Consider the following 25019-nt stretch of genomic DNA (forward strand, 5'->3'; position numbering starts at 1 on the left):
CATCAGACGGGCCGTCTCGTGCCTTCTTCTTCACATGTTCCATGGAAGAAGGAAAAACAACAACAACAACAACATGGGCTTTTCGTCACACTTTGCTTCTTGCTTTTTCTCCGCGGGAACGACATTTGGCACCAATCCACCCAATTGGCGCAACCTGCAGACAACTAGGTCCATGTATGTCTTGGTGTGTCCCATTGCCACGGATCGTCAATGCAGATTCGTGACCATGGTACAGAACAAGTAACTTTGGCGATTCCAGGGTCGGTTCACGGCAACATTAAATGGGGACTAGGGCCGTGACAGCTTCAGAATCGTCCGAATATGCTTGTTTTTGGTTCGTTCGTTTGTTGCGACGTCTCCAACTACATATGTGAGAAATAGAGAGAAAACCATGAGTAAACACTGAGCCAGTAGTAGCCTCCGCTCGGACTATAACCTAAACCTCCCCGACATCATGCCGCAACTAGAGTGAAGAAGGGGTTCTCCCTGAATCAGATGGTCGCTAGACATCAAATCGGGCCTGCGGAAGCTGTCAAAATGGACCAATTCGGTATTCACCAAAACCCCCCCAAAGGCAACCAACGCCAAGCTTCAAGGGACACCATGTTTGGGGTTTCCTTCTTAGGTCTTCTATGCTCTGCAAGTATTCGTCCGACGATGGCAACTGATACAGAACCTGAGACTACTAACATAGCCGCCTTCTATGCCTGATACGTGCGGCTTCACCTAACGCTTCGTGTCTTCCATATGCTGCGTATCCGTTCTTTGACTGACTCAGTAGAAGCCTGCTCTGGCCCTGTCTTGACATCTGTCTTCTGGGTTGCACCATCCCTGGCGCGTAGCTCGTCGTCTGAATCTGTTGGATCGTGGTCCCTGGTATTATACGTCTCCCGAAGTAGCTTTTCTGGCTGGTGATATGAGCTCACATTGCCTGGACCGCCTCCTCCTCTCCCGCCCCCAGATATTTGCTCGATGGCTGAGGCCAGGGGCTCCACCATGGAGGCTATGATGTTATCATTCACATCTGGATTGAGTTCAAGGGCTTTCCTGTACAATGCAGAGTGATGGCGCTTGAGATCGTCTTCTAGGTCCTTCTGATGCGATATTATTGCATCGATGCGTTGCGCCTTGGCAGCCGGTGCAAGGTTTGTTGGGGGAACACGGTCCTCATTCTCAAGAAGTGTCAACCATTCATTGTATTCATCCTGATGGTCGTTCTGATGAGAAACAGTTAGCCTAGATGGTGCCGGTCTGATTATATAAGGCCTTACAGATTTCTGGAGAGACCTCTCCTGTAAGCTCTCAAGATACTTTTTGGCATTGCCAGTCATCTTTTGACCCGTTATGTATTTGTCAAAGGAATCGGAGAATTCGCGGTACGGGCCCTTGAGTATAAAGGCTTGGCCCAGCCATCCGTCAACCCTGAATTTATGAATGAGTGCCCTTGCCGTTGGACATTCCCAGTCGTACTCGATGCGCCGGTCATAAAACACCACGCATTCACAATTTGGGAAATTGTCGAAGGTTTCACGACTCATCTCATCCTTGAGCGTTTTCTCGATCATCGGAAGCGTCGCTCTGTGAATGAAAGAAGCTGGTGCTCTGAGGTTTATTGCCCCATGTATATGCGATTTGTCATAGTCGGCAGTAGAGCGGAGGTCTATGAGGAGTATCTGTGCCAGAGGTACAATCTCTAGCAGGTTGTTGAGGTGTCCCGCCAAGATCATACGAGTCCCCTTCCTCGAAGATGCCTGGCGTTGATCATCGAGGCGAAGACTTACAAGCTTGTTGTGGACTTGTTGTTTCTCTCTCCGGTGCGCAAACCATGCCTTTTGCAAGATTAGACCAGAATTTAAGTTTGTAATGAGACCACATTTGACTTACATGAATGTCAGTTGTCTCAACTCCCATATTAGACGCCAAAAACTCTATGACTTCAGCTTTTGGCGCCTGGTCTCCCTCGAAGAATACTTCCAGTCGTGCCTGCACATGGGGAGCAAGCTCATGTCGCTTTTGAATGCTTTTGCTAGCCATGGGAATATTCATGTCCGAGCTACGATTCTGGTTGCGTATTGGTTGTTTCGCAATGTTGTCACTAGGTGTGTCGGTCATGGCGCCAAGCGTCGGAGCAGTTTGTCGTCTGCCAATTATCCGAGAAGGCGCTGTCGATGATGTATTGCTTTGTGGCAGATGGAGTGCTGTATTACTGGATCTCGCTGATTCTGGGTTGCTAGATGGCGTCGGCCCTGGATCTGTAGAGGTCGGGTGCTTTGGTTCTCCCAACGTAGCGGGTGGCATGGACTTTGAGGCAGCGGCATCACCTGCTGTGGTAGATCTGGCTGCCCCTTGACTCTGAGTGGCCAGGTTATTTGATCGAATAAAGGCGACAAAGTTACAGGCCATATTGTCCGGGAGCAAGTTCCATACCATGACAGGCACAGACAAGAGCAGTAGTGTCGAATGACTCTTGAACACACCCTGCACTTTGACGTACTTGGCAATCGCCGGGAACGCGCCGAGCCATTCCTCCCATTCGTTGACATCAAGATTTTGATTCTCCTCCAGGGCAAGAGAAATCATGACGTGGGGGACGTCTTCATTCGGCTCCGAGTTGACCACGTCCTGGGTTATCCCGGATCTACCCGTCGCAATTTGAGAGACATTGTCATCGGCTTCCGGGGGTATAGGTGGTGTCATCCTATCATCTGAGGATAACCGCGCTATTTCTATACTTGGGGCTCTGTGATTTGAGGTCATCATAAAATGCACGGGGGTCGATCGAGCTTCAAAGTTTCTGCCGTTCAGCATGACTGGTCTCGGATGTTTCAGTCGGGCCAAAATCTCTGCGTGTAGCATGGCAGCTGAATACGTCCTGAATTTCCAGTTTGACATGACTTCGAGCAAGGCGCTGGTGAAAGAGTATCTCCCAGGATCAGGCGCAATAGCATCCCAGCTACTAGCAGATATGGTTTCTGTAATGCTAGTTCCGTTGGGAAAGGTGGCACTGGCGGCGCCAGCACAACAGTCCAAGAGGATGAGCACATCGGATAGAGACCTTTCCAACAGGGTTTGAATTGCAGACCACCTCGAGGCCTATCAGCAAATATTCAACAAGGTGTGTTGGTCTCTGGATACTTACTGGAGCCACGGAGAATCTGGACTTCGATTTCTGGATGAAATCTTTTAGTTTGCTGAGCATATTATTTGGAGGATTCAAGCAAACTTACGCGCACCAGGTGCTCTGTCTTGACTCGTCTATCCTTGCGTGACCGCCGTAATAGACAACAAACAAGGTATCGTTGGACTCGTGCTCCTTGATCATTTGTCCGACCCTCATCATGAGCTCTAAATGGGGATTATCGGAGGGGATGGAGAAGATATCAGTCTCAAAGCTGTAGTCATCTCGAAAGCACCTGTCAAGATCCTCCAACTCGGGCAACACAAACAAGTCGTCAGTACGCCAGTGCAGCAGCAGAGCCTGCACCTTTTTATACCTCTGCGTTCGCCCTCGGTTGGGAAAGGCGCGAGCCGCCGACTAATGATATCAATGTTAGAAACATTACTTCACATTACCTGCTCGCTTATAGTCGCAGACTTGTGACTAGTCAAGGGCACCTACATCTTCAAGCGATTTGGCAAAGTCTGATACGTGCTTGACATGGTAATTCACGCGGCTGGTATCATGAGTCGCAGCGGCAGGAGTCCTATGGCTCCCAGCACTTGAACCGTACTAACAAGTATGTAAGCTAGCTTCTACCTATCGAGTGTTCTATTCGATGTACCTACCGTAGAGTCATGGTCGTTGTCTCTCCGCGACCTTGACCTCGACCGGATAGTGACGTAGCTGCTGTCTGCCATTTTTTTTTTTTTTCGTAAAAGCAGTCGCAAATGTGTCAATAGCCAGCGAGAAATGAAGCGATCGGAAAGCGAAAGGTCGTCAGTGTTCGTTCGCAACTCTAGGCCAAGTAGTAGGCAGTCACCACCATGTTCATGTCAAAGTGCCTTCCCCGCGCCTTGATCATTGCGCCGGCTCAAACGCCATGGCACTTCGATGCGAGGATAATCTATACAGGGAGAGAAAGCTGAACGGCCTAGCAGAGACTTGTAGAGGAATATGGCGATATTAGTTGCGTTGCACCCTTTTGATGGGAAAATAGTAATGAGGCCCAGGCAGCTAAGTTGGCCGTGAGCTACTAAAAGGAAGAACGGGCGGGTAATCGCCTGGACTTTTGGGCTGAGCGGGTTCCAAGCCTTAAGGATGCCGCCGCCTCGGTCGCAGAATTGGGTTTAGCGGCCCTTTTTTTTTCGTCCAACCACCTTGTTCAGCTGTGGCCGAGGAAGATGGATGCTCTGTACGACCTGCAGGATTGACATTTCTGGTTGCAACATTCCTCTTATCTTGACCGAAATGGCCAAGAAATGCTTGATTGGTCCGAGAGAAAGACACATGTCTTGAATATTGAGTTGATTCGCAGCCCTATGCTGTCATTCTACTAAACAGGCACCGGCAAGCTTGCATCTAATGGACATGTATACATGCAAACACACATTGCACCCAAGTAGGTATACTCCGCGTGGCGAGCTACGGGTACACGCGACGTTACGGATATACTTGTGCGTTGTGGTCAATGGTCATCATTTATAATCGCCACGATTACCGACCCTGCCGAACATCTGCATTGGGGTTTTTCTGGTAAAGTTCATCATACTGACTCGAAGTTTTCAAGCTGAAATAAAACCAGTGGCAAGCAGAACAGGGTGAACCTTGGAGAGTGGGACGCGCTGCAGCACACCTAAGGTTTATGGTACCTGCATATGATCTTGAGATTGACGGTTGAATCCATCGGCATTAACTCAAAATCTTGAAATCCCTTTTTTTTTTTAATTCCCTGGGTCCATCTTTTACGAATGCCCATGTTTTCGAGAAACGTTGAAAAGCCTTAGCCCCCAAAGCCCCATTTTAACGCCCCCGAACCTACAGACGCTGGATGCCTGGCAATTGGGCCCACCAAGTAAAGCATAATATCATTTTCAGGCGGTATCTGCGTAAGCACTCTGGAACCAGCCATGTTCATCGTAAGCTATCTCAGACAGCTCTCATCAATTTTCTTCTTTTTGAAGATGTTTGATATCGATCTCGGGCTGGCCAGACCTGACGACGATGCCAACGAGAAGAAAATAATCAGTGTACTCAACGATCTTGTGCACGATAGAATCGATGCTGTAACTGCGGCAAGGACCATTGACGAGATAATTACCGAGGACTGCCAAAAGACGCTCGTAGCTTACAACTCGGCTAGCAAAGAACAAAAGAAGAATGGCACCGTGAGCGGTCCCTCTCCTCAGGGATGGCAGCATTACCTGTACGACTGTCTCGCCACGGCAGCCATGAAGGTCCCGGCTGCACACCCGGGTCAAGACCGCCTGGTCAATCTGATCGACCAACTCGGTCGTTTGCCGCGTCACAAGGTCCCAGCGCTGTATTCAGACTCTGAGCAGATCGTGGAGAAGGAGCTCTGGGTGCTTAATCGAGAGAATCACTATGACGGATTCGGGCAGTGGATGTGGGAGCGACATGAGGGTGAGTTTTACCTACCTCTCGATATGGTTCGAGATATCTCATCTCAAACCTCGCAGGTACCTTTGTGGGCTGGCGCCAAGTCGAGATGGACCCGGATGCCGCGGACGCTTATCTAAACTTCTCTGCCTTCCTTGCACGCCTTCTGTCGGGGGGAGTGGCTGCCTTGTTGGGCTTGAGCGCCTTGGTGTTGCCATTCATCAGACGTAACATCACAGTAGCTGCATCGCATGAGCCGCACAAGTTTGAACCATATGTGGCTGCAGCTGCACAATGGATCCTGTATTCGGGCAAAGTGCTGTATACAATGTGCGAAATAAAGGTCATGGCGTCTGTGAGGTGGAAGAAGGAGCTCTGGGATAGAATCAAGACTCAGTTTGACACTATCAATGGCGATGGAAGGTTCTGTACGGAAACTCGAGACTGGGCGGCACAGGCTGCCGACTTCATGAGAAAGGTGGAGGAGACAGGCTCTGTTCGGGAGACGGATGCTTTTCAAAGGCATCATTTCTTGTCATTGGAAGAGGAACAGGAAGGATCTGCAGACGAATGATGTGGAATTTCGGGCAAGGCGACATGTTGAATTTCATTGTATTTCGTCCTCAAATTGTGTTCTCGTTTGACTTACAAAGCCATGCTAGTGTATAGTGTGACAATTCCGAACATCAAACTTGACAGAGGCAGGATAGTCTTCTAGCATTATTCAGCTTCTGGCTTGGCACTTCATGTACATCTCCGCCCTCGGCCGCCCTGCGCCCATTCGATTGTAAATCAAGTCTGGGAGGGGATCATCAATCTTTCTTCCTGTTTTGTCGCACATGTGGAAGTCATAAGAGGCGATGAACAAAACATTAGCTACCACAACATTCAGCTCGGCAAACTACAACTTATCAGTTTCGTTTACTTCTTTGTAAAATGAGGGGAAACGTTGGAAATACTCTTCTGGCAGCTATACAAAATGATTAGCATCTACGCTCATCAGCTGAGGTTGATGGGCGACTTACGACAAGGGTGATTCCCTGAACCCCAACCTAGATAGGAATGAGGAACATTTACCCCTTCTGCTCTGGCTCCAGAAAATCGATCCGGATCCCATTTGAGGGGCTCGGTGTAGATACCCTCACTCATATGAGCATCTGCTGTAGCGTGAATCTACATCAAGTCGGGGTTTTCCATCAGCACTCGCGATTCCATTATGCAATGACACCGTGAAAAAGCACTACCGAAAAAGGGCAACTTACCGCAAGACTATTATTAGGCACAACCTGATGAGTGCCTCCAATGGACATGTCCTTTCCGCTGATATTCTTGCGCACAACAGCTCCTGCCATTGTAAATCTAATGCTTTCTTTTATGGTCAACTGCAAAATAGGAAATTGAGTTTCCCATTCTTTGAGTGAGAAACGTTGAAAAACGTCCAGAAGAGGCTCCGAGTCTGATAATCGATGTCTATCAATAGTGTCATTGACTTCTTTCTTGACTTTTGCCAGCCATGCTGGGCTCTTTGCCAGGCAGCATAAATTCCAAGTAGTCGCAAGAGTCGTGTTGAATACGCCCGCAAGGATGGCACCAATGACGATCTGCTTACCCGAAATTAGTAAATGTATCATTTTTCACATAGGACCAGTCAGAGATTATACCAGTGATATCATGCCATCGCTGAAACCCTCATCAATGGTCTTTTGCAACATATCCGTGTCTCGTTTGGCCCCTGCTCGCCGCTTCTTGACGATACCCTGGATAGTAAAGTGAAGTCTCGCATATCCAACCATCTTCCCGAGCTTGGAGGGAGTGGGTAGCCAGGGGAACAAGACATCAATATACGGGCTATCTTCCAACGGACCATAAACGTTCAAGGTCTTTTGCAGCAACTGAGGATCGCTGGCAATATCATGCGCCCCAGCCATACGATGCGTGAGCTGATAGATGAGAGATCCTATGAACTTGAGAGGGTCAATTACACCCGCGACGCCAATTTTCCGGAGCGCGTTGTCCGAGTCGGTTACAAGATGGTGTAAGTTCGTCGACAGGTGATCCTCTTGCGCACATCGCTTGTACACAAGTGAGCTCTTCCGCGTGTTGGCACTGGTCAACTCGTCGACATTGAGAAATGCTCCAAAAAGTGCCATGAACCTGGACAATTAGCGACTAAACTGCTATGCTTGTATAGAATTGAAAGAATCAAAGCATTGCTTACCCAGCACTGGGATCCAGCCCTCTGGCAGTCAGAAAACTTGTCCTCGCTGCTTCACCAGACAAGACCACAATGTGATTTCCGCCGTACCAGAAGCTAAAATGTCCATTGCTGCTCTGCTTTACTCCCCTTTCCAAATAATCGGCACGGGATGATGAGAATGGATGCAGGCCAAAGACGGCATTATGGCCCTTGTAGAGTTCCGGAGCATTTGAGGGTAGCGAGGGCCGTAATCGAAGAATGAATCGCAAGACAAGGGCGAAAATTATTACCACAACCACAGCAAGTTGGTTCTGAGATTGAGCACGAAGCTTGTCCAGTAGGCCCACCAATAACGCCATTTCACACAATAGACAACACAACAAACACAATAACAAAACAGCAATATTTAGGTAATGCTACAGATTATTCGGCATGTACTAGCCGTATATATACGAATATATCGTGACAATAATTCAAAGAGTGCAGGTGGAAATGCTCAAGCTGTCTAACGTAAGCGCATCGCGTACACGATGCTTACATGAGCTAATGCAGGTTCTTATGCAGGAGTTCCTCGCCGCAGTCAATAGTTCAGACAGACGTGGCCACTGATTTTGAGGCAGGGGCCAGGGCAGACAAGCCAACATTCAGGTCTGCCGTGGCAGGCATGAACTAGCGATCGTACTTGACAGAGATCTTCATCTCGAAGTTAACATGTCTCGCCTGTTGATGGCGATCAACTTCCGGCCGGTTCTTTTTTTTTGCAGATACGGTCCTGCCACTTTTCATAGAACTGGTTCCTATTAACTCGCAGGAAAGATCTACGCGGACGTTGATGCCCAAGTACTTTGTTTACGTAGGTAGTCTGCCCGCTCCAGGAACTGGTTATAAATACAAGGTAATCCCAAACACATTGACCTCTGGAAACTTCCGCTGCGCCAAGGAACTCATCCTCATTGAGCCAGCCATACACACCCAGATGTCCACCAAACTCTTTGGGATCCTCTACAATCATTCTCTGTCACCACTAACTAGACTTCTTGCCACCAACAACTGGACTTACTGTCAATAACGCCGAGTATCTCATTGCAGGAGGATGCATCGGCCACAGACCCAAATCTCAGGCCTTCAGCCGAGGTCGCATTCCGGACTCGGTCTCTGCCGCTATTAACAAGGCTTGATTTTTTTTATTTTCTTTAAATTATTATTTTTGGGCGCTATCGAGTCACAACGGTAGCGTTGACGATGATATCCTCCCACTATTGAAATGCCTGTCAGCCTTTTCTCGGAGGAGTACTTTAGGACCTGCAGATAAACTGAACAAAATCAACTCGGTTCTCAACCAGTTATAGGAGACAACAGAATCAAGGGTCTCAAAAGCATCGGAACTTTCAACACCAAAACCTCAAGAAAAAAAAACGCGGAAAGGCAGCAAATATTTGAAGTACAGGGCGAGGCACTTGTGGTCGAGCGTGGGGAATTCGTCCACAGTTTTGTCAACGGTGCGTGCAGTACGGGAATTTTTCAGGGCGCAGATCTTTCGGCAAGGGGGAAAAAAGGTCACGATCGAATAATGGATGTGATGTCCATCCGAAAGAAAAGTCTGTTTATTATCGCCTCGATATTACAAGACAATAATAAAAAATCTATCGATAACCAGAAGCCTGCTATGTACCTGTTGTAATGAAATGACCTAGTTGTGAGCGACTTGTAGAATCTTGCTCTCCATCTCTCCAAATGCGCCGAGCACGTCTCCATACTTTTCAAAGACACCCTCCCGGTATCCCTGGCCAACTCTCTCGATAGCCCCCTTCTCGGTCCACCTCTTGCCAATGAGCTCGTCAAAGCTCTCGCCTTCGCTTCTTTCCAGAGCCCAGACAGCCTTGTAAGCACCGCCTAGAGCGCAGGCGTTGCCGCCCACATCGAGCTTGTAGACTCCGTCAACACCTCCTAATACATCACCGATCACGCGCTGGATTGCCGGGTTGAGGGAACCACCACCAACAAGGTAGATGCGGCGCGGCTGAGCGGGCAGTTTACCATGGCCCGAGACGAGGTTCTGCGAACGCAGGCGCATCGAGAGGGCCTGCGACTCGACAATCGCTCGTGCGTCAAGCGAAGAGTCCCAACCTTGCGTTTCCTCGTGTAGATCCGAGCCGTCCTGCTTGGATGTGTATCTCCAGGTTCCCGCCTTGATGTTGGGAACGATTTCGGGCAGGGGAAAGTATAGACCCAGCTTTGCGCGGTCGCCCGAGTCGGGGGTGACGCCCAGCGCAGGCGTGTCCAACACATTCTTGTTGAATGTGGCCCAGGGGTCGGTCGCGTCGCTGGGCTTCTCCAAGGTATCGCGCACAATTTCCCGAGCAAGTCCACCGTTCTTGTAGCACAGCATAAACATGTACTGGCCGGGGTTGGCCGGGTGGTTCATAAAGTGGTACGACGGGTCCGGCTTGTACGTCGGCGTGACCATGAGGAATGTCGTCGAGGTGCCGAGCGAGACGATGGCGTCGAGCGGTCGCAGCGGCAGCGCCATAATGGTGGCCGGGTTATCGCCCGTGAACGGGGCGACCTGGCATGCCTTGCTGAAGCCGTACTTGGTGACAAAGTAGGACGAAATGGCGCCCATGCTGCCGCCACCGTCCTGGCGCGCCTCGCCCAGCTTCTGGCGCAGCTCCGGCACGGCGTCCTTGGAGCCGGCCGTGAGCTCGAGCAGCGACTCGTCCCATTTGTGGTTTGGAATATCCCAAAGATTCATGCCGGTGACGTCACCAATATCCAGAGGCGCGATCGTGCCCAACAGTACCGACGCCAGAAACGAGGATACGAGGGATATCCGCGCAGTCTCGGAGTAAACCTGTGGTCTTCTCCTGCGCATGCGCAAGATTTGTGTTCCAGTAAATCGCTGGCCAAGATATTAGTGATTGCTCTCGAATGCATTCAGTAATCATTTTGACTTACATGGTGAGCTGAGCTACCGGTCACCTCTGCCAGCTTCTCCGCATTGCCAAGATGGCTGTCGAACAAGTCGCACTCCTTCTGGGTGCTGTGATCCTGCCAGTTGGGCCCAAACTCGTAGGCAAAGACATGGTTGAGCTGCTCATGGAGGGTCTTGCCACCGTCCAATGCTCCCAAGGCGCCCTCGGCGTGGGCGTTCCAAAAGACGCTGCCATGCTGCTGGCACGAACCGGAAATACCGCGAATGTTCTCAACGGGGCACTTTTTCTCTACTAACCGGCTAAGCACCAGGTCTAGGGCCTCGAGCCACATGACCACGGGTGCGTAGACCTCGCCCTCATCCTCGTTGCGCAGCACGCCCTTTCTGATGCCGTACTTGGCGGCAAAGTCGGCGTCAAAGTCGACCTTGGCCTCGGAGACGACCTTGAGGTCCGAGGATACGACGATAGCTGGCAAAGGGGGGGATTCCTGTCAGCCGAACAAGTTTTATTTGACAAAGAAGAGATGGGACTTTTCTTCCTGCGGAGGGGGGAAAAAATTGCCACAGTAATGCAAATACCTTTTAATTGCTGGGTCGAGAGGTCGAAACCCAGATACAATGGTCCAGAGCTCATCCTGTCTCGCTGGCTTATAGTTCCTGTCTAACCTAGGTACTAAGTTGGCAATCAAGAGAAGCACTCAAGGGAAAGAGTAGAAAGAGAAGTTTTACTGTACTAGATAGAAGAAAGCTCCAAAGATAATTGACCATCAGTGAGACATGACGAAAACAAAGTAGCCACACCGAGATCCGGGGATCGTGACAGAGCTGGAGCGTATATGGGGACCCTGATGCAATCAACGTGGGGTTCAGGGTACCCGCTATGAGCTCAGAAGGCAGGTAGTATAGCGGGGCAATCATCAGCCTTGCTTGCTAAGGGGGCCAGCGATTCAGGCTAAAATGATTTCCTATTAGCTGTGCAGTTGATGCGCTCCTATCAGCGACTGTGGTACAAGTCAGTTGAGCCGCATCAATAATGAGAAGTCTTGGATGCTTGCGCGTGGAAGAGAGACGAGCATTTTAAATGACCAGTCGGTTTACAAGGAGTCAATTTCCTTTTGGATTGTAAATATGTTTCTTGATCTCAAATATGTCTGCATTCTTACTGGCCGAATACTATCCAGATTCTGCATCTCAGAGACTGCTGACCAGCAATCCTCGTCTGTTGCATCAAATGAAAACTGCCAAGTAGTCTGCCAAAAACAGAAATTTTTTATGCCAATTTCCAGAACGCCATCTATGCAGATTCTCACACAATGTGGGAAGATACCTTAGTATACACACGTACGTGCCCAAATCTAACGATCCGAGATGCTCAAGTTGCAGGACGACTGGTATCATGGCAATCACTGCCTTTTTCGCCTGCCAGGAACTATTCTCTCGTATCCCCTCAAAAACGCCAAAAGAGTAATGCTTGTACAAAGAGCTGTGGTGCCTCTTGGTCTCGTCTAGTGTGACTTGTGGTGACCGTTGCCGTGGTTGTGGTCATCATCCTCGGGTTCGGGGCTTGACCGTGGGCTAACATCGCCAGAGATGAACTCGTCAAATTTGGGAGCAACTGCAGCAGCCTTGGGCACGAAGCGAACACGCACTCTGCGAGCGCCGCGAACCTTGCTTCCCACACGAGTGCGGATCTGCTCTTCGGCATCCCTTGTTTGCTCAACGGTCCAGGTGTTGGGTACAGCAACCTCGAGGTCAACCAAGTAGTTCTGACCAGACTTGATACCCGAGACATCTCGCAGTTCAATTTGGTGACCATCGGGGATGTCGGAGAAGGTTCGGCGCAGATGCTTGCGAACCGAGGTCTTGACCTCATCGTCAATTCCGCGATCTGCCAATTCAAAAAGCGCGGCAAACGTGTTCTCTGCGCCAGCCTTGACTACCATGAGAGAGATGAGGAGTCCACCGACTGGATCAAGCCAAGCAGCATTCTCGAGAAAGTTGGCGCCGAGGATGACTGCAAGCGTAACAATACCAGTAAGACTGTCGATTCGGTGGTGGACGGCATTCGAGGCGAGGACAGAAGACTTGCGCTCCTTGGCGACTTTCATGGCTAGAGGGGTGATTGTTAATTTGGTTTGCTCTGCATGAATTGATATCACTACTACTAAGAAGACTTACTAGCATGGTACAACCATTCCTTGATCGCGACAGTGCCCGCAGCAAGCCAGGCGGCATGCATGCTAGGAACAATGTCGGTACCATGATCGTGACTGTGTCCGTGGGAATGCGCGTGCTCGAGAAGCTCTGCAGCAGCAGCAGGATCCAGGAAGAAGTGGCCGTAAAGGGTCAACAAGCTGCCGTAACCCATCCAAAGTCCGCCAAAGAAGAGCATGGATGATACACCGAGCGATCCCAAGCTCTCAATCTTGCCAAAGCCCGTGGGGAAATTGTCGGTCGGGGGCTTGATGCTCCAGGAAATGGTGGCCAGGGTAAGGATGTCGGATGCAAGATCCGTGACGCTGTGAATGGCATCTGCGATCATGGCCTTGGAGTTGAAGGCGTAGCCGCCGACACCCTTGGCAATGGCCATGCCAAGGTTGGAATAGAGACCAAGTCGGGTGATGCGAACACCGGCGTCGTTCTTATTCTGGGAAGTAAGGTACACATTGTCGTGGTGGTGATGGTGGTGATGGTGGCCGCCGTGGCTGCGAGTCTGGGTTGAGCTCATGATGGGTAGGGAGCGGGCGCGGCGCCTGCGGTAGGTTTCCAGGAGGGATGGCGCACGAAAGTCAACAGTAGTTGAAGGAGAGTCTTGAGTGCAGGAGGAAGTTTGCAGCACGCGACACAAATATAGCTGGGGCTTATGTGTCCTCAAGGGGTAATCGTGGTGCAGGGCTGAAGAAAGGGACTGATTATTGAAGAGACGGCTTAAGCTCTCCTGTTGCACACGAGTTACGCGGCCCCTAAGCCCCAGCAGCCTCAGGCCTGCGCAACGTCGGCCAGACATGGCGGCGGAGAGAGCATGGACAGTACAGTGCACCTCTTGGTTTTAGCCGGTCAGCGCTTTTTTTTTTCTTGGGGTAGGTACGAATCAATTAGGTAGACAGAAGGGAGGTAGGTGCCGTTCGGGCTTGTTCCGCGGAGAATGAATGCCAATCTCTTGTGCTGTGTGCAGCGGGTGTGCGTGCCGTCGACGCGCGTGTATTGTGTTTGTGCGTGCGTGTGTGAGAGAGCGTTGTGTTGCTTCTTCACTTCCTAGTTCTGGTGGTTGCGCGCAGATCCAAAAAAACGATAGACTGAGACTGGTCGCTGGAGAGGAATCAATGAAGTCCTGTCAGGTAAAGTGCCTGTATCGGCAAGCCGGCTCGAGGTGATCCCCAGCCAATACCGACGACATCGGATGGGGTAGCGAGCAGGTCAACTGGCTTTGAAACGCGCAACGCTGGTTTGGCCCAGCAAATGCCCAGCCAAGGGCGACGTAAGCGGACGGGCCCGTTAGTCACGGCTTGTGGGTGACTTTTTGGACGTGGCCCTGCCAATACCTACCAGGGGACCCTGTTTGTTTGATGTGCTGTACGTATGCTACGTACCTGTTAATTACTCTATTCAATAATAGGTCAACTTTCATTGGAGGCACAATTTATTAACCACAAAAACGTAAAGACACGCCTATACTTCTCACAGAATATGGACGCATTGGATGGCAATCTTACCTTCACCTGCGAATCCGCATCAAGTTCACTCTTGTCTCGCGTGCTTTAATTGGCGTCTCTGGGGCTGCTTGATCATTGGCTAGACCAATTTGGTCCTTATAGTGTACTGCAACTCCATCTCTTGATCCATTGTGGACACACTCTGGACCAAAGAACAGTTAAATGACATCAAGAGCACTTTTTGAGGCATGTGCTTATTGAATTGCTACGTATCCAGATCAGGTCGGGTTTCTACCTAACAATTCGCTATTGAAATTGTTCATCTAGAAGAATAGGAAAATGGAAAGAAAAGAATACACCTGAAAACAATTATATCAATAAAAATCTTGCTTCCGTAAAATATTGTCATTTTTAGCAGACCCTGTGCTAAGCTTAAAATTCTGTTGCTCTTCGTCCCAAGCGGGTTTAGCTTTGTTCGGTGCATAATGGACTAGCGCGCCACTGGTGACGACTTGAACTTCATTCTGTATGAGAGCATCAGATTAATAAACCCAAACTTGGGCATACGCGAACAACCAACAGCGATACCACATTAACAAGCCCTCGGAACGTGCATTATATCATTTGATTTATTCTTTGAGAAAGGGTTAAGCCGAGGGGAAAGCAGATCTTTGGAAGAAGCTCATATCAAACCACCTCCTAAATGTTGCGCAAGCCATATATGCGCATTCCCTACACGGATGTTCTAGCACCACCAACCGTGACCCCCAAGAGTGCGACTACAATCGCTGGTGCAGTATCAGCTCTATCAGAGTTCTTCACGGCGCCTACTTCGAGGGGCAACCCGGCATCTACTCTGGTACTCACCGGCGCCGGAGTTTCCGTGGCGAGTGGTCTAGCTGACTATCGTGGGACCAATGGCACATATCGGGTGAATAAGACATACCGCCCCATCTATTATTCTGAGTTTATACAAAACCACGAGGCACGAAAACGCTACTGGGCGAGGAGTTTCTTGGGATGGACGACATTACATAAAGCCAAGCCTAATGCTGGTCACTACGCCGTAAAGCAACTTGGAGATCTCGGCTTTGTTCAACAAGTCATCACGCAGAATGTGGACTCATTCCATTCCATAGCTCATCCAAACATTTCCACTATTGAGCTACACGGGTATCTGCGAGCACTGGTCTGTGTCTCTTGCCGCCACGAGCTCCCCAGGGATGTCTTCCAGGACGAGCTTGCCAGATTGAATCCTGCATGGGCTGCGTTTCTGCAGGAGATTATAGCGACTGGGGCCCTAGACACGGAGAATCCCCAAGAACGCACGAAGCGAGGGATGAGGACAAATCCTGATGGTGATGTGGACGTGCCAGATGCGCCTTACACCACCTTTCGATATCCAGCTTGTCCGCGATGCCTTGCTCATCCACCGGCAAAGGTCGAAGGTGGCAAATCAACCGTCGAGGTTGACGCAGATGGCGCTTGGAAACCAACCAGCAATGCCGGTATCCTCAAACCAGCCGTTGTCATGTTCGGAGAAAGCATCCCCACTCAAATCAAGACGGAAGCGGATCACGCAGTTGAAAGCGCCGATAAGCTCCTCGTTTTGGGCACATCCTTGGCGACCTACTCAGCATGGCGCTTGGCCAAGAGGGCCAAGGATCGGGGTATACCGGTCGGAATTGTCAATCTGGGAGGAGTGAGGGGCGAAGAGGCTCTTTGTGCAGATCTAGATCCGCTGCAGAACGGTACACGAGGCTTCCGAGTCGAGATGTCGACAGATCTGCTGTTGCCAGAAGTTGTGAAAGAGCTGAAGCAATCATCGGATTTCCACCATGCTCACGAGAGCATTCATCACAAGGTCGAAGACCACGGCGCTTCTGTTTTCAAGGATATGATGTCCTGAGAGGTGTGACGCATGTATTTTAGGGTATTTTTCGCCATATAAGAGATTAATAGAACCCGGTAAAAGTATTTGTTGACGTCTTTGTGTTTGCGGCTGCTGTTCCTTGTTGATCCTTAGACGCTGGCGTTGGCTCGGTGCTGGTGCTTGGAGGCTGTTTAGAACGATCGCCCTTCTTGGAATTTCGGATGCCATCGTCCTGTTCGATTTCCCTCAGCACATTCTCCCATTCCTTCTCCTGCTCCGCATCACCTGTTCCTAGCGCTTTTTCCACGTCCACCTCTTCTCCGCGTTGCAGTTTCTCAACGACCTCTCGGAGTATGCCAATCTTGGTCTCTGCTCTCCTCATGTGCGTATTAAAGTCTTTCTTGAGCGAGATCATTTGGATCGACATAGAGCCGATGAAGAGAAAAATGACGATGTAGAATGTCGCAGGATTCCAATCCTTCTTCGGCTTCTTGAGCGTCTTGGGGGGTCCGAAATTGACGTCGGGTCGCTTCTCCTTGGGTCGCCAGGGTTTGGGGATGAGGGACCTCCAGAAAGATGGCTGCGCAACGGTTGGCATTGAGCTGTACCTGCGCACCGCCGGGAGAACAGCAGCGTGTCTGGCCCTCGGAAATAACATAGCACCTCTTGCATTCAGCGAAGCTTGCACAGCCCGACGGTACAAGATCTCTTCCATGGTGGATGTTGACTCTTCTGCGAAAGCTCTGGTAAGGTTGTCGCGCAGACAATGGGCAGAGAAGTCAAGAGGAAAAAAAGTTACCGAGACTTTGCGATGACGGGAATTACTAGCGCGAAGTCAAGAGCGGACAGGGGTCCAAGACTCGAGCTCCAAAAGAGGAGCATTAAATTTACCGTAGCTAACCCAATATGGAGAACTAACAGTTCTTCTACGGTATTGTGGGAATTATTACATAGGACTACTGAATGTTCAAGTCGTTGTTTTCTTTGCTTTATGCAGCAATTCTACTAGAATAAGCTTAAGAGGAAAAGTTGGAGAAATCAATAAGGAGTCGAAAAAAAGATAAGAATAAGAAAATGAGAGAAGGAAGAAAGAGAGAATGAAAAAAAGAAAGAAAACTAAAGATTTGAGAATAATAATTAAAAAAGGAGAGAGAATTTTGAAAAAAAAAATAGAAGAAGAAGAAAAGTAATAAAAGAGAATTAAAGAAAAAGAGGAAGAAAAGAGATAAGGAGGGGGAAAAGGAAGAAAGAAAGAAAATTGAAAAAGGGAAAGAATATCAAGCCTCTTGTTCCTTCTCCAAAATTGCACGTTAGTCTCCGCTGTTGCCCCGTCAACGGCAGCTTAGCTAATTTTGGGCCCCGATGACTCCACAACTATCTTCGAGCTCCATCTCAAAGCTCAACTGCGAAACCATATCACCAAATCAACCAACAAAGATGGCAGCGAGAGGGAAAGCCGCCACGAGCGCAAAGCGGCCGGCGCAAACGAAAACGACGGATGCGCGTTCTCCCAAGGAGGAGGCCACTTTGGCCACTCAAGTCATCAATGAGACGCTCAAGTCCTTGGGGGAAGCAGCCAAAACCCCCACATCACAAAACAATAATAGACAGACGAAGCCTGCCGAACGCGGCGCGCTCAGACGATCGAATTCGACACCGATGACGCCCCTTCAGCCGCGATCTCTTAATAGGGTGTCGACATCTCCTTCTGTCACGAAACCCGCCTTGCCAGTGGCAGGGTCCGGGTGTCTTGCCACAGTCGAACGCGCGCGCGCAGCATTTGCGACCCTGAGAACGCTGTCCAGTGCCGGAAAAGTCACACTTCCCGAGCTACAGTTAGAATCTGGAATGTCATCGTTTATCAACAAATTGATGGCGCTGAACCTTTTCGAACATGCATTCAAGGAATTGCGACTCCTCAAACGGCGCCTGGAGGGAAGGACGCTAGGTGCGACCAGCAAGAGTTCAAAAGCTACAGCAGCGGATGCTACAACAGCCAAAGCCCTGACAGACCTATTCGATTATCCAGAAAGCAGTGCTTCTGGAGCGGTACTCGCCTTGATCATTTCCAGCCAACTTCAGGCCCTACGCCTACTACATGGAATGAAGAAATCAAGGTTATTGGAGGATGTACTTCCATTTTTGGCCGTCAGCAGTCCATCTTCGCCGCTATCGCTTTTGTTATCAAGCGCAAAAGAAGAAAAGAGCGATAGTTCGAAATGCGCAAGGCAGTTGGATAGTTTAGCACACATCCTGCTGTCACTAACGCCGAGCGTCTCATCACAGGAGGATGCTTTGGCTACGGACCCAAAGCTAAGCCCTTCAGCCGAGGCGGCATTTCGAGCTCAGGCTCTGGCGTTATTAACTAGGCTTCATTCTTGGGCGCTGTCTGGCCAAAAGGGTAGCGTTGATGATGATATCCTCCTCCCCCTCTCAAAGTGCTTATTAGCCTTTTCTCGGAGGAGTACTTCAGGACCTGCAGACAAACTTAACACAATCAACTCGGTTTTCAACCAGTTATGGGAGAAAACGGAATCAATGGGCCTCAAGCCCTCGCAGGTTTCCAAGTCACCACTACCGACAATCTATCAAGTACTTGGTACAGCATCGCGAGAGGCCGGCAAACTCAGAGAGGCAGCAGCGTGGATGAAAAAGTTGAAGGAAATAACGACTCCCGAACAGGACTCCCCAGCGAGGTGCTGCGCCGTGACTTCACAGTTCATTACTCTTTTGCTGAAGCAATCGCCGCCGACTGCAGACCTTGACCTACTCACAGAAGTCATTGATGGACTTCAAGGGTCACTGAGTGGCAGTTCTACTGAGCTGGACGACCTTCTCGTCAGTATCTGTCAACTGCGCAGCGCCGCGATCAACTTGGCACTGGGTAATTCGAAACTTGGCAAGGTTCCGGTACCATTGCGAGATTCCCTCGAATCCCTGATTCTTCAGCTTCCACGCTTCACTTCCAGGTGGCTTGGAAAGCCACCAGCCTCGAGCAATTCAGCCAAGGATATGGTGCGCTTTGAGCAGCGGCGGCAATTGCTCTCGAGATATATCCCGACAGTGCTTGACTCGGCCTTGGTCTTAATCAAGGACCTGCTCGACAGAAAGAAGATGCCCTGGGCTTTGATGGACTCTGTACTACAGGAAATTCTAGCTGTCCTTGACAACATGGGTGATCTGGCTGTTCTGCTTTCCAAGAGCAATGCGACTGCTGCTTCTTATCACGTCAAGGTGTCTTCGTTTTACTACCAACAACACGTCATATTACGCGAGGAAAAGGATAACCATTTCTTGAGGGCCCTTCGAAGATCAATTGATGCTGTCAAGCAGAGACCAGAGGCGGAGCAGACAAAGGCACAATTACAACTCAAGCAGGAACGCCTGGCTGAGTTGTACCGATCAACGGGCCGCAAAGAGGATGCTGCTGACGCTTTGCGAGCCGCCAGAGACTCCCTAGTCCAGGAAGGCATCACCCAGCAAGTTTTCGAAGCACTGTCGCATCAGACCGTGCTACAGGCTTGGGCCTCAAGCGACAAGACTGTATCTCTATCAAGGTCAGTGTGCAGTCTCGCTAAGTTGGATGTCACTCCTAGCGACTGGACTGGGCTCTTGCCTGATGCACAAAAGTCGTTGGCCCTGGAGCACGATTTTTACTTCATCTACTTGGTTGACTCAAAGCGTCGCAAGCAACTTGCACCAGGCGAGCCATTCATTGAATCGCTTCTTGGAGCCTTTGACCGACAGATCCACCCCATCAGACGTCTTCGAATACTGTTGCAGCTATTGTCCACTAATTTGGACTCTCGAGACGCGGTCAGGGTATGGATGGAAGAGGCGGAAGCATTATCAGAAGCCATTGACAATACCTCGTGTGAACAAGACTCCGGCCTGGGCCGTTACATACCTCATCTGAAGTCCTTGACCGCTTGCATCAGTGCATTAATGCATTGCGAACCCGGTGCGGCAGCGGTCGAGCAGGCCTTGCAGACTTGGAACGAAGCAGTGCAAAGATCACAGTCAGCAGGCGATATCAACGAATACATCGACAGTCCAACTCAGCTCATCACAGTCCTTCAGGGACTTGCCGACTTTGCACGGATGAGGGGAATGAGTTCACTTTTAGGGTCAACTTTGAAACTCTCAACAGCAGTCTCTCGAATGGTCTGCGAAGCTAATCCAGAATTATTCATGTCACAAATTGTGGCTCTCAGTCTTCAGCATCTCAGTCTAGGCCATTCTCAGAAGGCTGCCGAGTTGCTAAAGACTGGTCAAGAATTCCTGGCGCAAAGAACACTATCGCCAGACTCTATGGCCAACTACCATCTTTGTTCTGCCGAGTACGAAATGTCTATTGGTAACTTTGAGCGCGCCGAGCAATGCCTCAGCCAGGCGCACACCTTTGCCACCGCGCAGGCCTCCGAAAAGCCTACCAAGAGTAGCCGATTCACAAGTAAGATGTTAGTGGCATACGCATCTTTCCTCCATTCGCTTCTCGCCCTCGAGCGTGGGCAATCTCATCATGCATTACACAATGCAAAGACGGCTGTACGCGTGCTTTTTCACGACTGGACGAGACTGGAGGCTCTGAGAAGTTCTCTACCCGAGCACAACGAAGACGCCTCTCACTCACATCACTCACAACTGTCCGAAGATGATGCCAGCTTCAACAATTCACAATGTTCGCAGCTCGAGTTCGCTCGTGCGAGCACAGGACCAGAATTCTGGGCAATTGTGTATCCCTTGTTCCGATTTGTCACGAGGCTTTCCACAATTTACGCCAACATTGGAATGTATCAGGAGACGATCTATTATGCTGAGCAAGCATTGAGAATTGCGCTTAGTACCGAATCTCCAAGCCATATTTCACAATCTCGGTACTGGCTGGCACATGTATTTATGAAGGCCGGCAACCAAGACAAAGCGCTCGAACTAGCTGCGCAAGTCATGGAGTCATTGCCTACTTTGGATCCGACTTGTGCTGTAGTGGACATGACTTGCCAGCTGAGCCGCATTTATCGCCAAGCATCAGAACTCGATACCGAAGCCTACTTGTTGGCCATGGCAGATTCTGTGCTGAACAACCTTGAGGAGGGCAGCGGAGACAAGAAACCCCTTGAAATTGAAACGAAAATGGAGGCGCTCACTATCCAAGACAAACCAGCGCCTAAATCATCTGCGAGGCAAACGAAAACTAGAACGACAGCACCAACCAGGAAAACTACTTCGAAAAAGCTGGTCCCAGCCAAGCAAAGGACCCTGGTAGCGGCCAAGGTACCCAAGGCTCCTCAAGATGTGCAGCTCACCTTCCTGCGCGCAGCGATGCTGCAGCACAAATCGTCCTCTCTACTCGACGGCAAACATTGGGAGCAGGCCGTTGCCTCGCTCGAGACCGCAAATGAGCTGTCCAAACTCTCCACCGATATTGTTCAGGAGAGACTACTCAGGGCCATGGCGCTTATCGGGCAAAGTTTGGAGCTGATGGGAAGAGATTCGGTGTTTTCTGTGATCCAAGACTCAACTCTGTCGTTTCCAGCAGTGGCTACTGTATCGACCGCCAAGGAAAAGGCCAGCCCCCGCGATAGATCTACCTCGCCACGAAAGGGACGTGCTGCTTCGAACTCTGTAGGCTTCCTCGCCCATCTGCAGCAGGCTCACGATTGCCTGATCGAGGCACATTCGATTGCTAGTCTTAATGGCGATGCTGGACTTGTGTATCGCATTGCTGCACTGTTGCAAAATGTTTTCATTCTGCTCTCCACGACAAGCCCAACCAAGTCCTCTGGCATTGGCCATCCTGCTCATGCCACATGTTCCATTGAGCTGGCACGCAACTTGGTGTGGCGTCGAGAACGAAAGACCCTTCGCGTGGACCATAACAAGTCAGAGAAAGCAGAGTGGCCTTTGTTGCAACAAGCCACAGATCCGAGGAGGTCAAGCCTTGGAAATTCCATGGATATGACACGGTTCCAGCGGGAATTCGTGGACATCATCCCCAAGTCGTGGAATGTTGTGTCCATATCTCTGAGCGATAACAAGCGCGATCTCTGTATTACCAAGCTCCAAGCCGACCACAGTCCATTCGCCATTCGTCTGCCCCTCGAACGTGCCAACTCTAGGGACGCAGATTCTGACGTGTTTGACTTCCAACAAGGACGCGCCGAGATGTTGGAGATTGTGAAGGAGGCCAACAGAACATGCCACGATGCCAGGGACATGAACAACAAGGGAGCCAAGTCCGCATGGTGGGCTGAGCGACAGGCTCTGGATGAGCGCATGAAAGCCCTCCTCGATGACATTGAACACACCTGGCTTGGTGGGTTCCGAGGCATTTTTGCACAGCACCGCCGAACTGAACTGCTTGCAAAGTTCCAGAAGAGTTTCCAGAATGTCCTCGACAAGCACCTTCCTTCCAGACGACAGGTTCGCGGCAAGCGCACCAAGGCAGCGGCTACGACGGGTAAGGTCTCGTTGGACCCCAGAATCTTGGACCTCTTCATTGGACTCGGAGACGCGACGATTCCCGAGTGCGATCTCGATGAGCCTCTAAATGATCTGCTATACTTCGTAGTGGATATTCTACAATTCCACGGGGAGCGTAACGCATACGACGAGATCGACTTTGACGTCATGGTGGTTGAAACTTTTGATGCCTTGCGTTCCTATCACGCTGCGGCTAAGAATAACAATCACAGCGATGAGCATACTCATACCGTTTTAATATTGGACAAGGCTCTACACATCTTCCCCTGGGAGTCGTTACCTTGCACACAGGGAATCGCCATGTCCCGAGTGCCATCGCTAGCCTGCTTACGCCGTTCCATCCTGGAGCAGCGTGCTTCCCCGGTCCAGTGCTTTGAGTCCAGCGAAGAAGCGGAAGCTGGTACAACTCGTTCAGAAGCAAGTGGTCACCACATATCGTTCCATTCTGGTACCTACATCCTCAACCCTAGTGCCGACCTCAAATCGACACAAGCTACCTTTGGCAAACCTCTGGCGACGTTACCACCCACCTGGTCCAGCATCGAGACACGCGTTCCTACTGAGGCCGAATTCGAGCAGTCACTCATCAGTTCCGACTTGCTGTTATATTTCGGCCACGGCTCTGGTGCGCAGTATATCCGTGGCCGAACGATCCGAAAAATGGAAAAGTGCCGAGCCGTAGCTTTGCTTATGGGTTGTTCCTCCGCCAGCTTAGCGGATGTGGGAGACTTTGAGAACCACGGACCTGTGTGGAACTACATGCTCGCTGGTAGCCCTGCCGTCGTCGGGACGCTTTGGGATGTCACCGATCGGGATATCGATCGCTATACTGGCAGAGTTTTTGAAGAATGGGGGTTGATGCCCCGAGGCACATTTGCTGAGGACGGGCCCAACATCAAGGGCAAAGGCAAGGCGGTGGGGAAGGGGAAGGGAAAGGGTGGCAATAAGGCTGCCACCGGGAGCGACGATGATGTGGACCAAAGGAAGTCTACGAGCTTGGTTGAGGCTGTCACCAAAGCCAGGGATGCATGCCTGTTTCGATACTTGACTGCAGCTGCAGTAGTCGTTTATGGAATTCCCGTGTATATAAACAAATAAGACAGGCCACTGTGTGGCCTTGTATATGAGAGAAGGGTAGGTTGTTTTTGGATCTTTGGATTATATCTCGATATAGAGAGGTATTCACGAGGGGGTATGAAGTCATGAGCATTGCATGGCGTTGAAGGCGTCTGTTGTTAGGCTTATCAAAGGCGGTATTTCAATAAGACCTTTGCATAGAATTTGAATTCATTATTCTATCTTTCTACTCTTCTCTATGTCCGTCCCTGTCTCTCTTCCTTTTATATTCTTTTTCTATCTCTTCTTTCTCTTTGCCCCTTTTTTCTCTATTTTTGCTTGTTATCCCTATGCTTTTTTCCCTCCGCGCTTCAAAGGATAAATAATAATAAAAAAGAATAGGAGGAAAATAAAAGAGAAAAGGGGAAGGGGAAAAGAAAAATCAGTGAGAGAGGAATAGAGAGAAAAGCTACGACAACTTCAAATTTAGCTTATACTACAAATTTAAGTGAAGACTTTCATTTGCGTATTTTACGATGTTACTATTTACAAGTTCTTCATGTTCCATGAAATGAGTTTTATGGTTATAGTGTCTCTTCCTCACATATCAAAGTATTACACATGAAAACGTAAACTTGCATGGGAAGCAAAAGTCTCTGGTCTCTGCAAGTCTGTCTCCCCACATGTGCAATGTTGTGCTACCGGTCTACTCTATTCGTGATCACAGATCATGTGTCCTCGCGTCGTGTCTTCTCGTGGGTTCTCTAACCAGCATGCATTTTTTTCGGCGATGCGGGCCGTGACAATCTCGATATACACCGCCAATAACGAACCCCTCAAATGGCAAGGCAGAGAGGAAAGTGGCAAAAAAGGAAAAGAAAAAAAAGAAAATGTTCAGACACGCGTGTCATTCGCAAGCAAGCACACGTTGGGCGTGACCGCAACTCGTTTGAGGGGGAACAAGACGGCGGCGAGGTAATATTCAGACAAGGAAACATGACGATGATCCCCCATCAGCCAGCAGTACATTCATATGCAACATGCCCATGGATACATGAATTCAGGGTCTTTATATCTCTTCTCACTTTTTCAAGCCGGCGGGTATGTGCTTCCGCCATCATAATATGATGAGTCTGAAACCTTAATTATTTTCAGTGGTTCTCGGATTCTTTTCCTTGAACAGTTCAGAACCTGGGTTGTAGGGCTGGTTTCCGCTCATCTCGGATTTTTCTTTGTTCTTTTTTTCTTTTTTGCTTTTCTTGATTCCC

The 25019-nt window shown here is 49.9% G+C and overlaps 8 protein-coding genes across 8 annotated transcripts; 3 read left to right on the forward strand and 5 right to left on the reverse strand.

Annotated features, from left to right (window-relative positions):
• Positions 1 to 722: 722 nt before the first annotated feature.
• On the reverse strand, positions 723 to 3858 carry PFICI_08005 (uncharacterized protein; the record flags this gene model as incomplete). The annotated part of the gene is made up of 7 exons (XM_007836586.1): positions 723 to 1217; positions 1272 to 1829; positions 1885 to 3085; positions 3140 to 3169; positions 3228 to 3535; positions 3620 to 3730; positions 3787 to 3858. 7 exons carry the CDS (start codon positions 3856 to 3858, stop codon positions 723 to 725), a joined length of 2775 nt encoding a protein of 924 aa, XP_007834777.1.
• Positions 3859 to 5121: 1263 nt separating this feature from the next.
• Positions 5122 to 6131, forward strand: PFICI_08006 (uncharacterized protein; the record flags this gene model as incomplete). The annotated part of the gene is made up of 2 exons (XM_007836587.1): positions 5122 to 5581; positions 5638 to 6131. The coding sequence occupies 2 exons, from the start codon at positions 5122 to 5124 to the stop codon at positions 6129 to 6131; spliced, it is 954 nt and encodes a 317-aa protein (XP_007834778.1).
• A 150-nt stretch (positions 6132 to 6281) lies between these two features.
• On the reverse strand, positions 6282 to 8113 carry PFICI_08007 (uncharacterized protein; the record flags this gene model as incomplete). The annotated part of the gene is made up of 6 exons (XM_007836588.1): positions 6282 to 6458; positions 6506 to 6515; positions 6579 to 6730; positions 6820 to 7158; positions 7219 to 7711; positions 7776 to 8113. 6 exons carry the CDS (start codon positions 8111 to 8113, stop codon positions 6282 to 6284), a joined length of 1509 nt encoding a protein of 502 aa, XP_007834779.1.
• A 1331-nt stretch (positions 8114 to 9444) lies between these two features.
• On the reverse strand, positions 9445 to 11320 carry PFICI_08008 (putative D-xylulose kinase A; the record flags this gene model as incomplete). Its single annotated transcript, XM_007836589.1, has 3 exons — positions 9445 to 10653; positions 10710 to 11155; positions 11266 to 11320. 3 exons carry the CDS (start codon positions 11318 to 11320, stop codon positions 9445 to 9447), a joined length of 1710 nt encoding a protein of 569 aa, XP_007834780.1.
• Positions 11321 to 12191: 871 nt separating this feature from the next.
• Positions 12192 to 13414, reverse strand: PFICI_08009 (uncharacterized protein; the record flags this gene model as incomplete). The annotated part of the gene is made up of 2 exons (XM_007836590.1): positions 12192 to 12796; positions 12865 to 13414. 2 exons carry the CDS (start codon positions 13412 to 13414, stop codon positions 12192 to 12194), a joined length of 1155 nt encoding a protein of 384 aa, XP_007834781.1.
• Positions 13415 to 15042: 1628 nt separating this feature from the next.
• On the forward strand, positions 15043 to 16248 carry PFICI_08010 (uncharacterized protein; the record flags this gene model as incomplete). The annotated part of the gene is made up of 1 exon (XM_007836591.1): positions 15043 to 16248. One exon carries the CDS (start codon positions 15043 to 15045, stop codon positions 16246 to 16248), a length of 1206 nt encoding a protein of 401 aa, XP_007834782.1.
• Positions 16249 to 16294: 46 nt separating this feature from the next.
• Positions 16295 to 16927, reverse strand: PFICI_08011 (uncharacterized protein; the record flags this gene model as incomplete). Its single annotated transcript, XM_007836592.1, has 1 exon — positions 16295 to 16927. One exon carries the CDS (start codon positions 16925 to 16927, stop codon positions 16295 to 16297), a length of 633 nt encoding a protein of 210 aa, XP_007834783.1.
• A 722-nt stretch (positions 16928 to 17649) lies between these two features.
• PFICI_08012 (uncharacterized protein) lies at positions 17650 to 23793 on the forward strand (the record flags this gene model as incomplete). The annotated part of the gene is made up of 1 exon (XM_007836593.1): positions 17650 to 23793. The coding sequence occupies one exon, from the start codon at positions 17650 to 17652 to the stop codon at positions 23791 to 23793; it is 6144 nt and encodes a 2047-aa protein (XP_007834784.1).
• Positions 23794 to 25019: the final 1226 nt, after the last annotated feature.

This window comes from Pestalotiopsis fici (assembly GCF_000516985.1).
Source record: "Pestalotiopsis fici W106-1 unplaced genomic scaffold PFICI_Scf_5, whole genome shotgun sequence".
Taxonomy (NCBI): Eukaryota; Fungi; Ascomycota; class Sordariomycetes; order Amphisphaeriales; family Sporocadaceae; genus Pestalotiopsis; species Pestalotiopsis fici.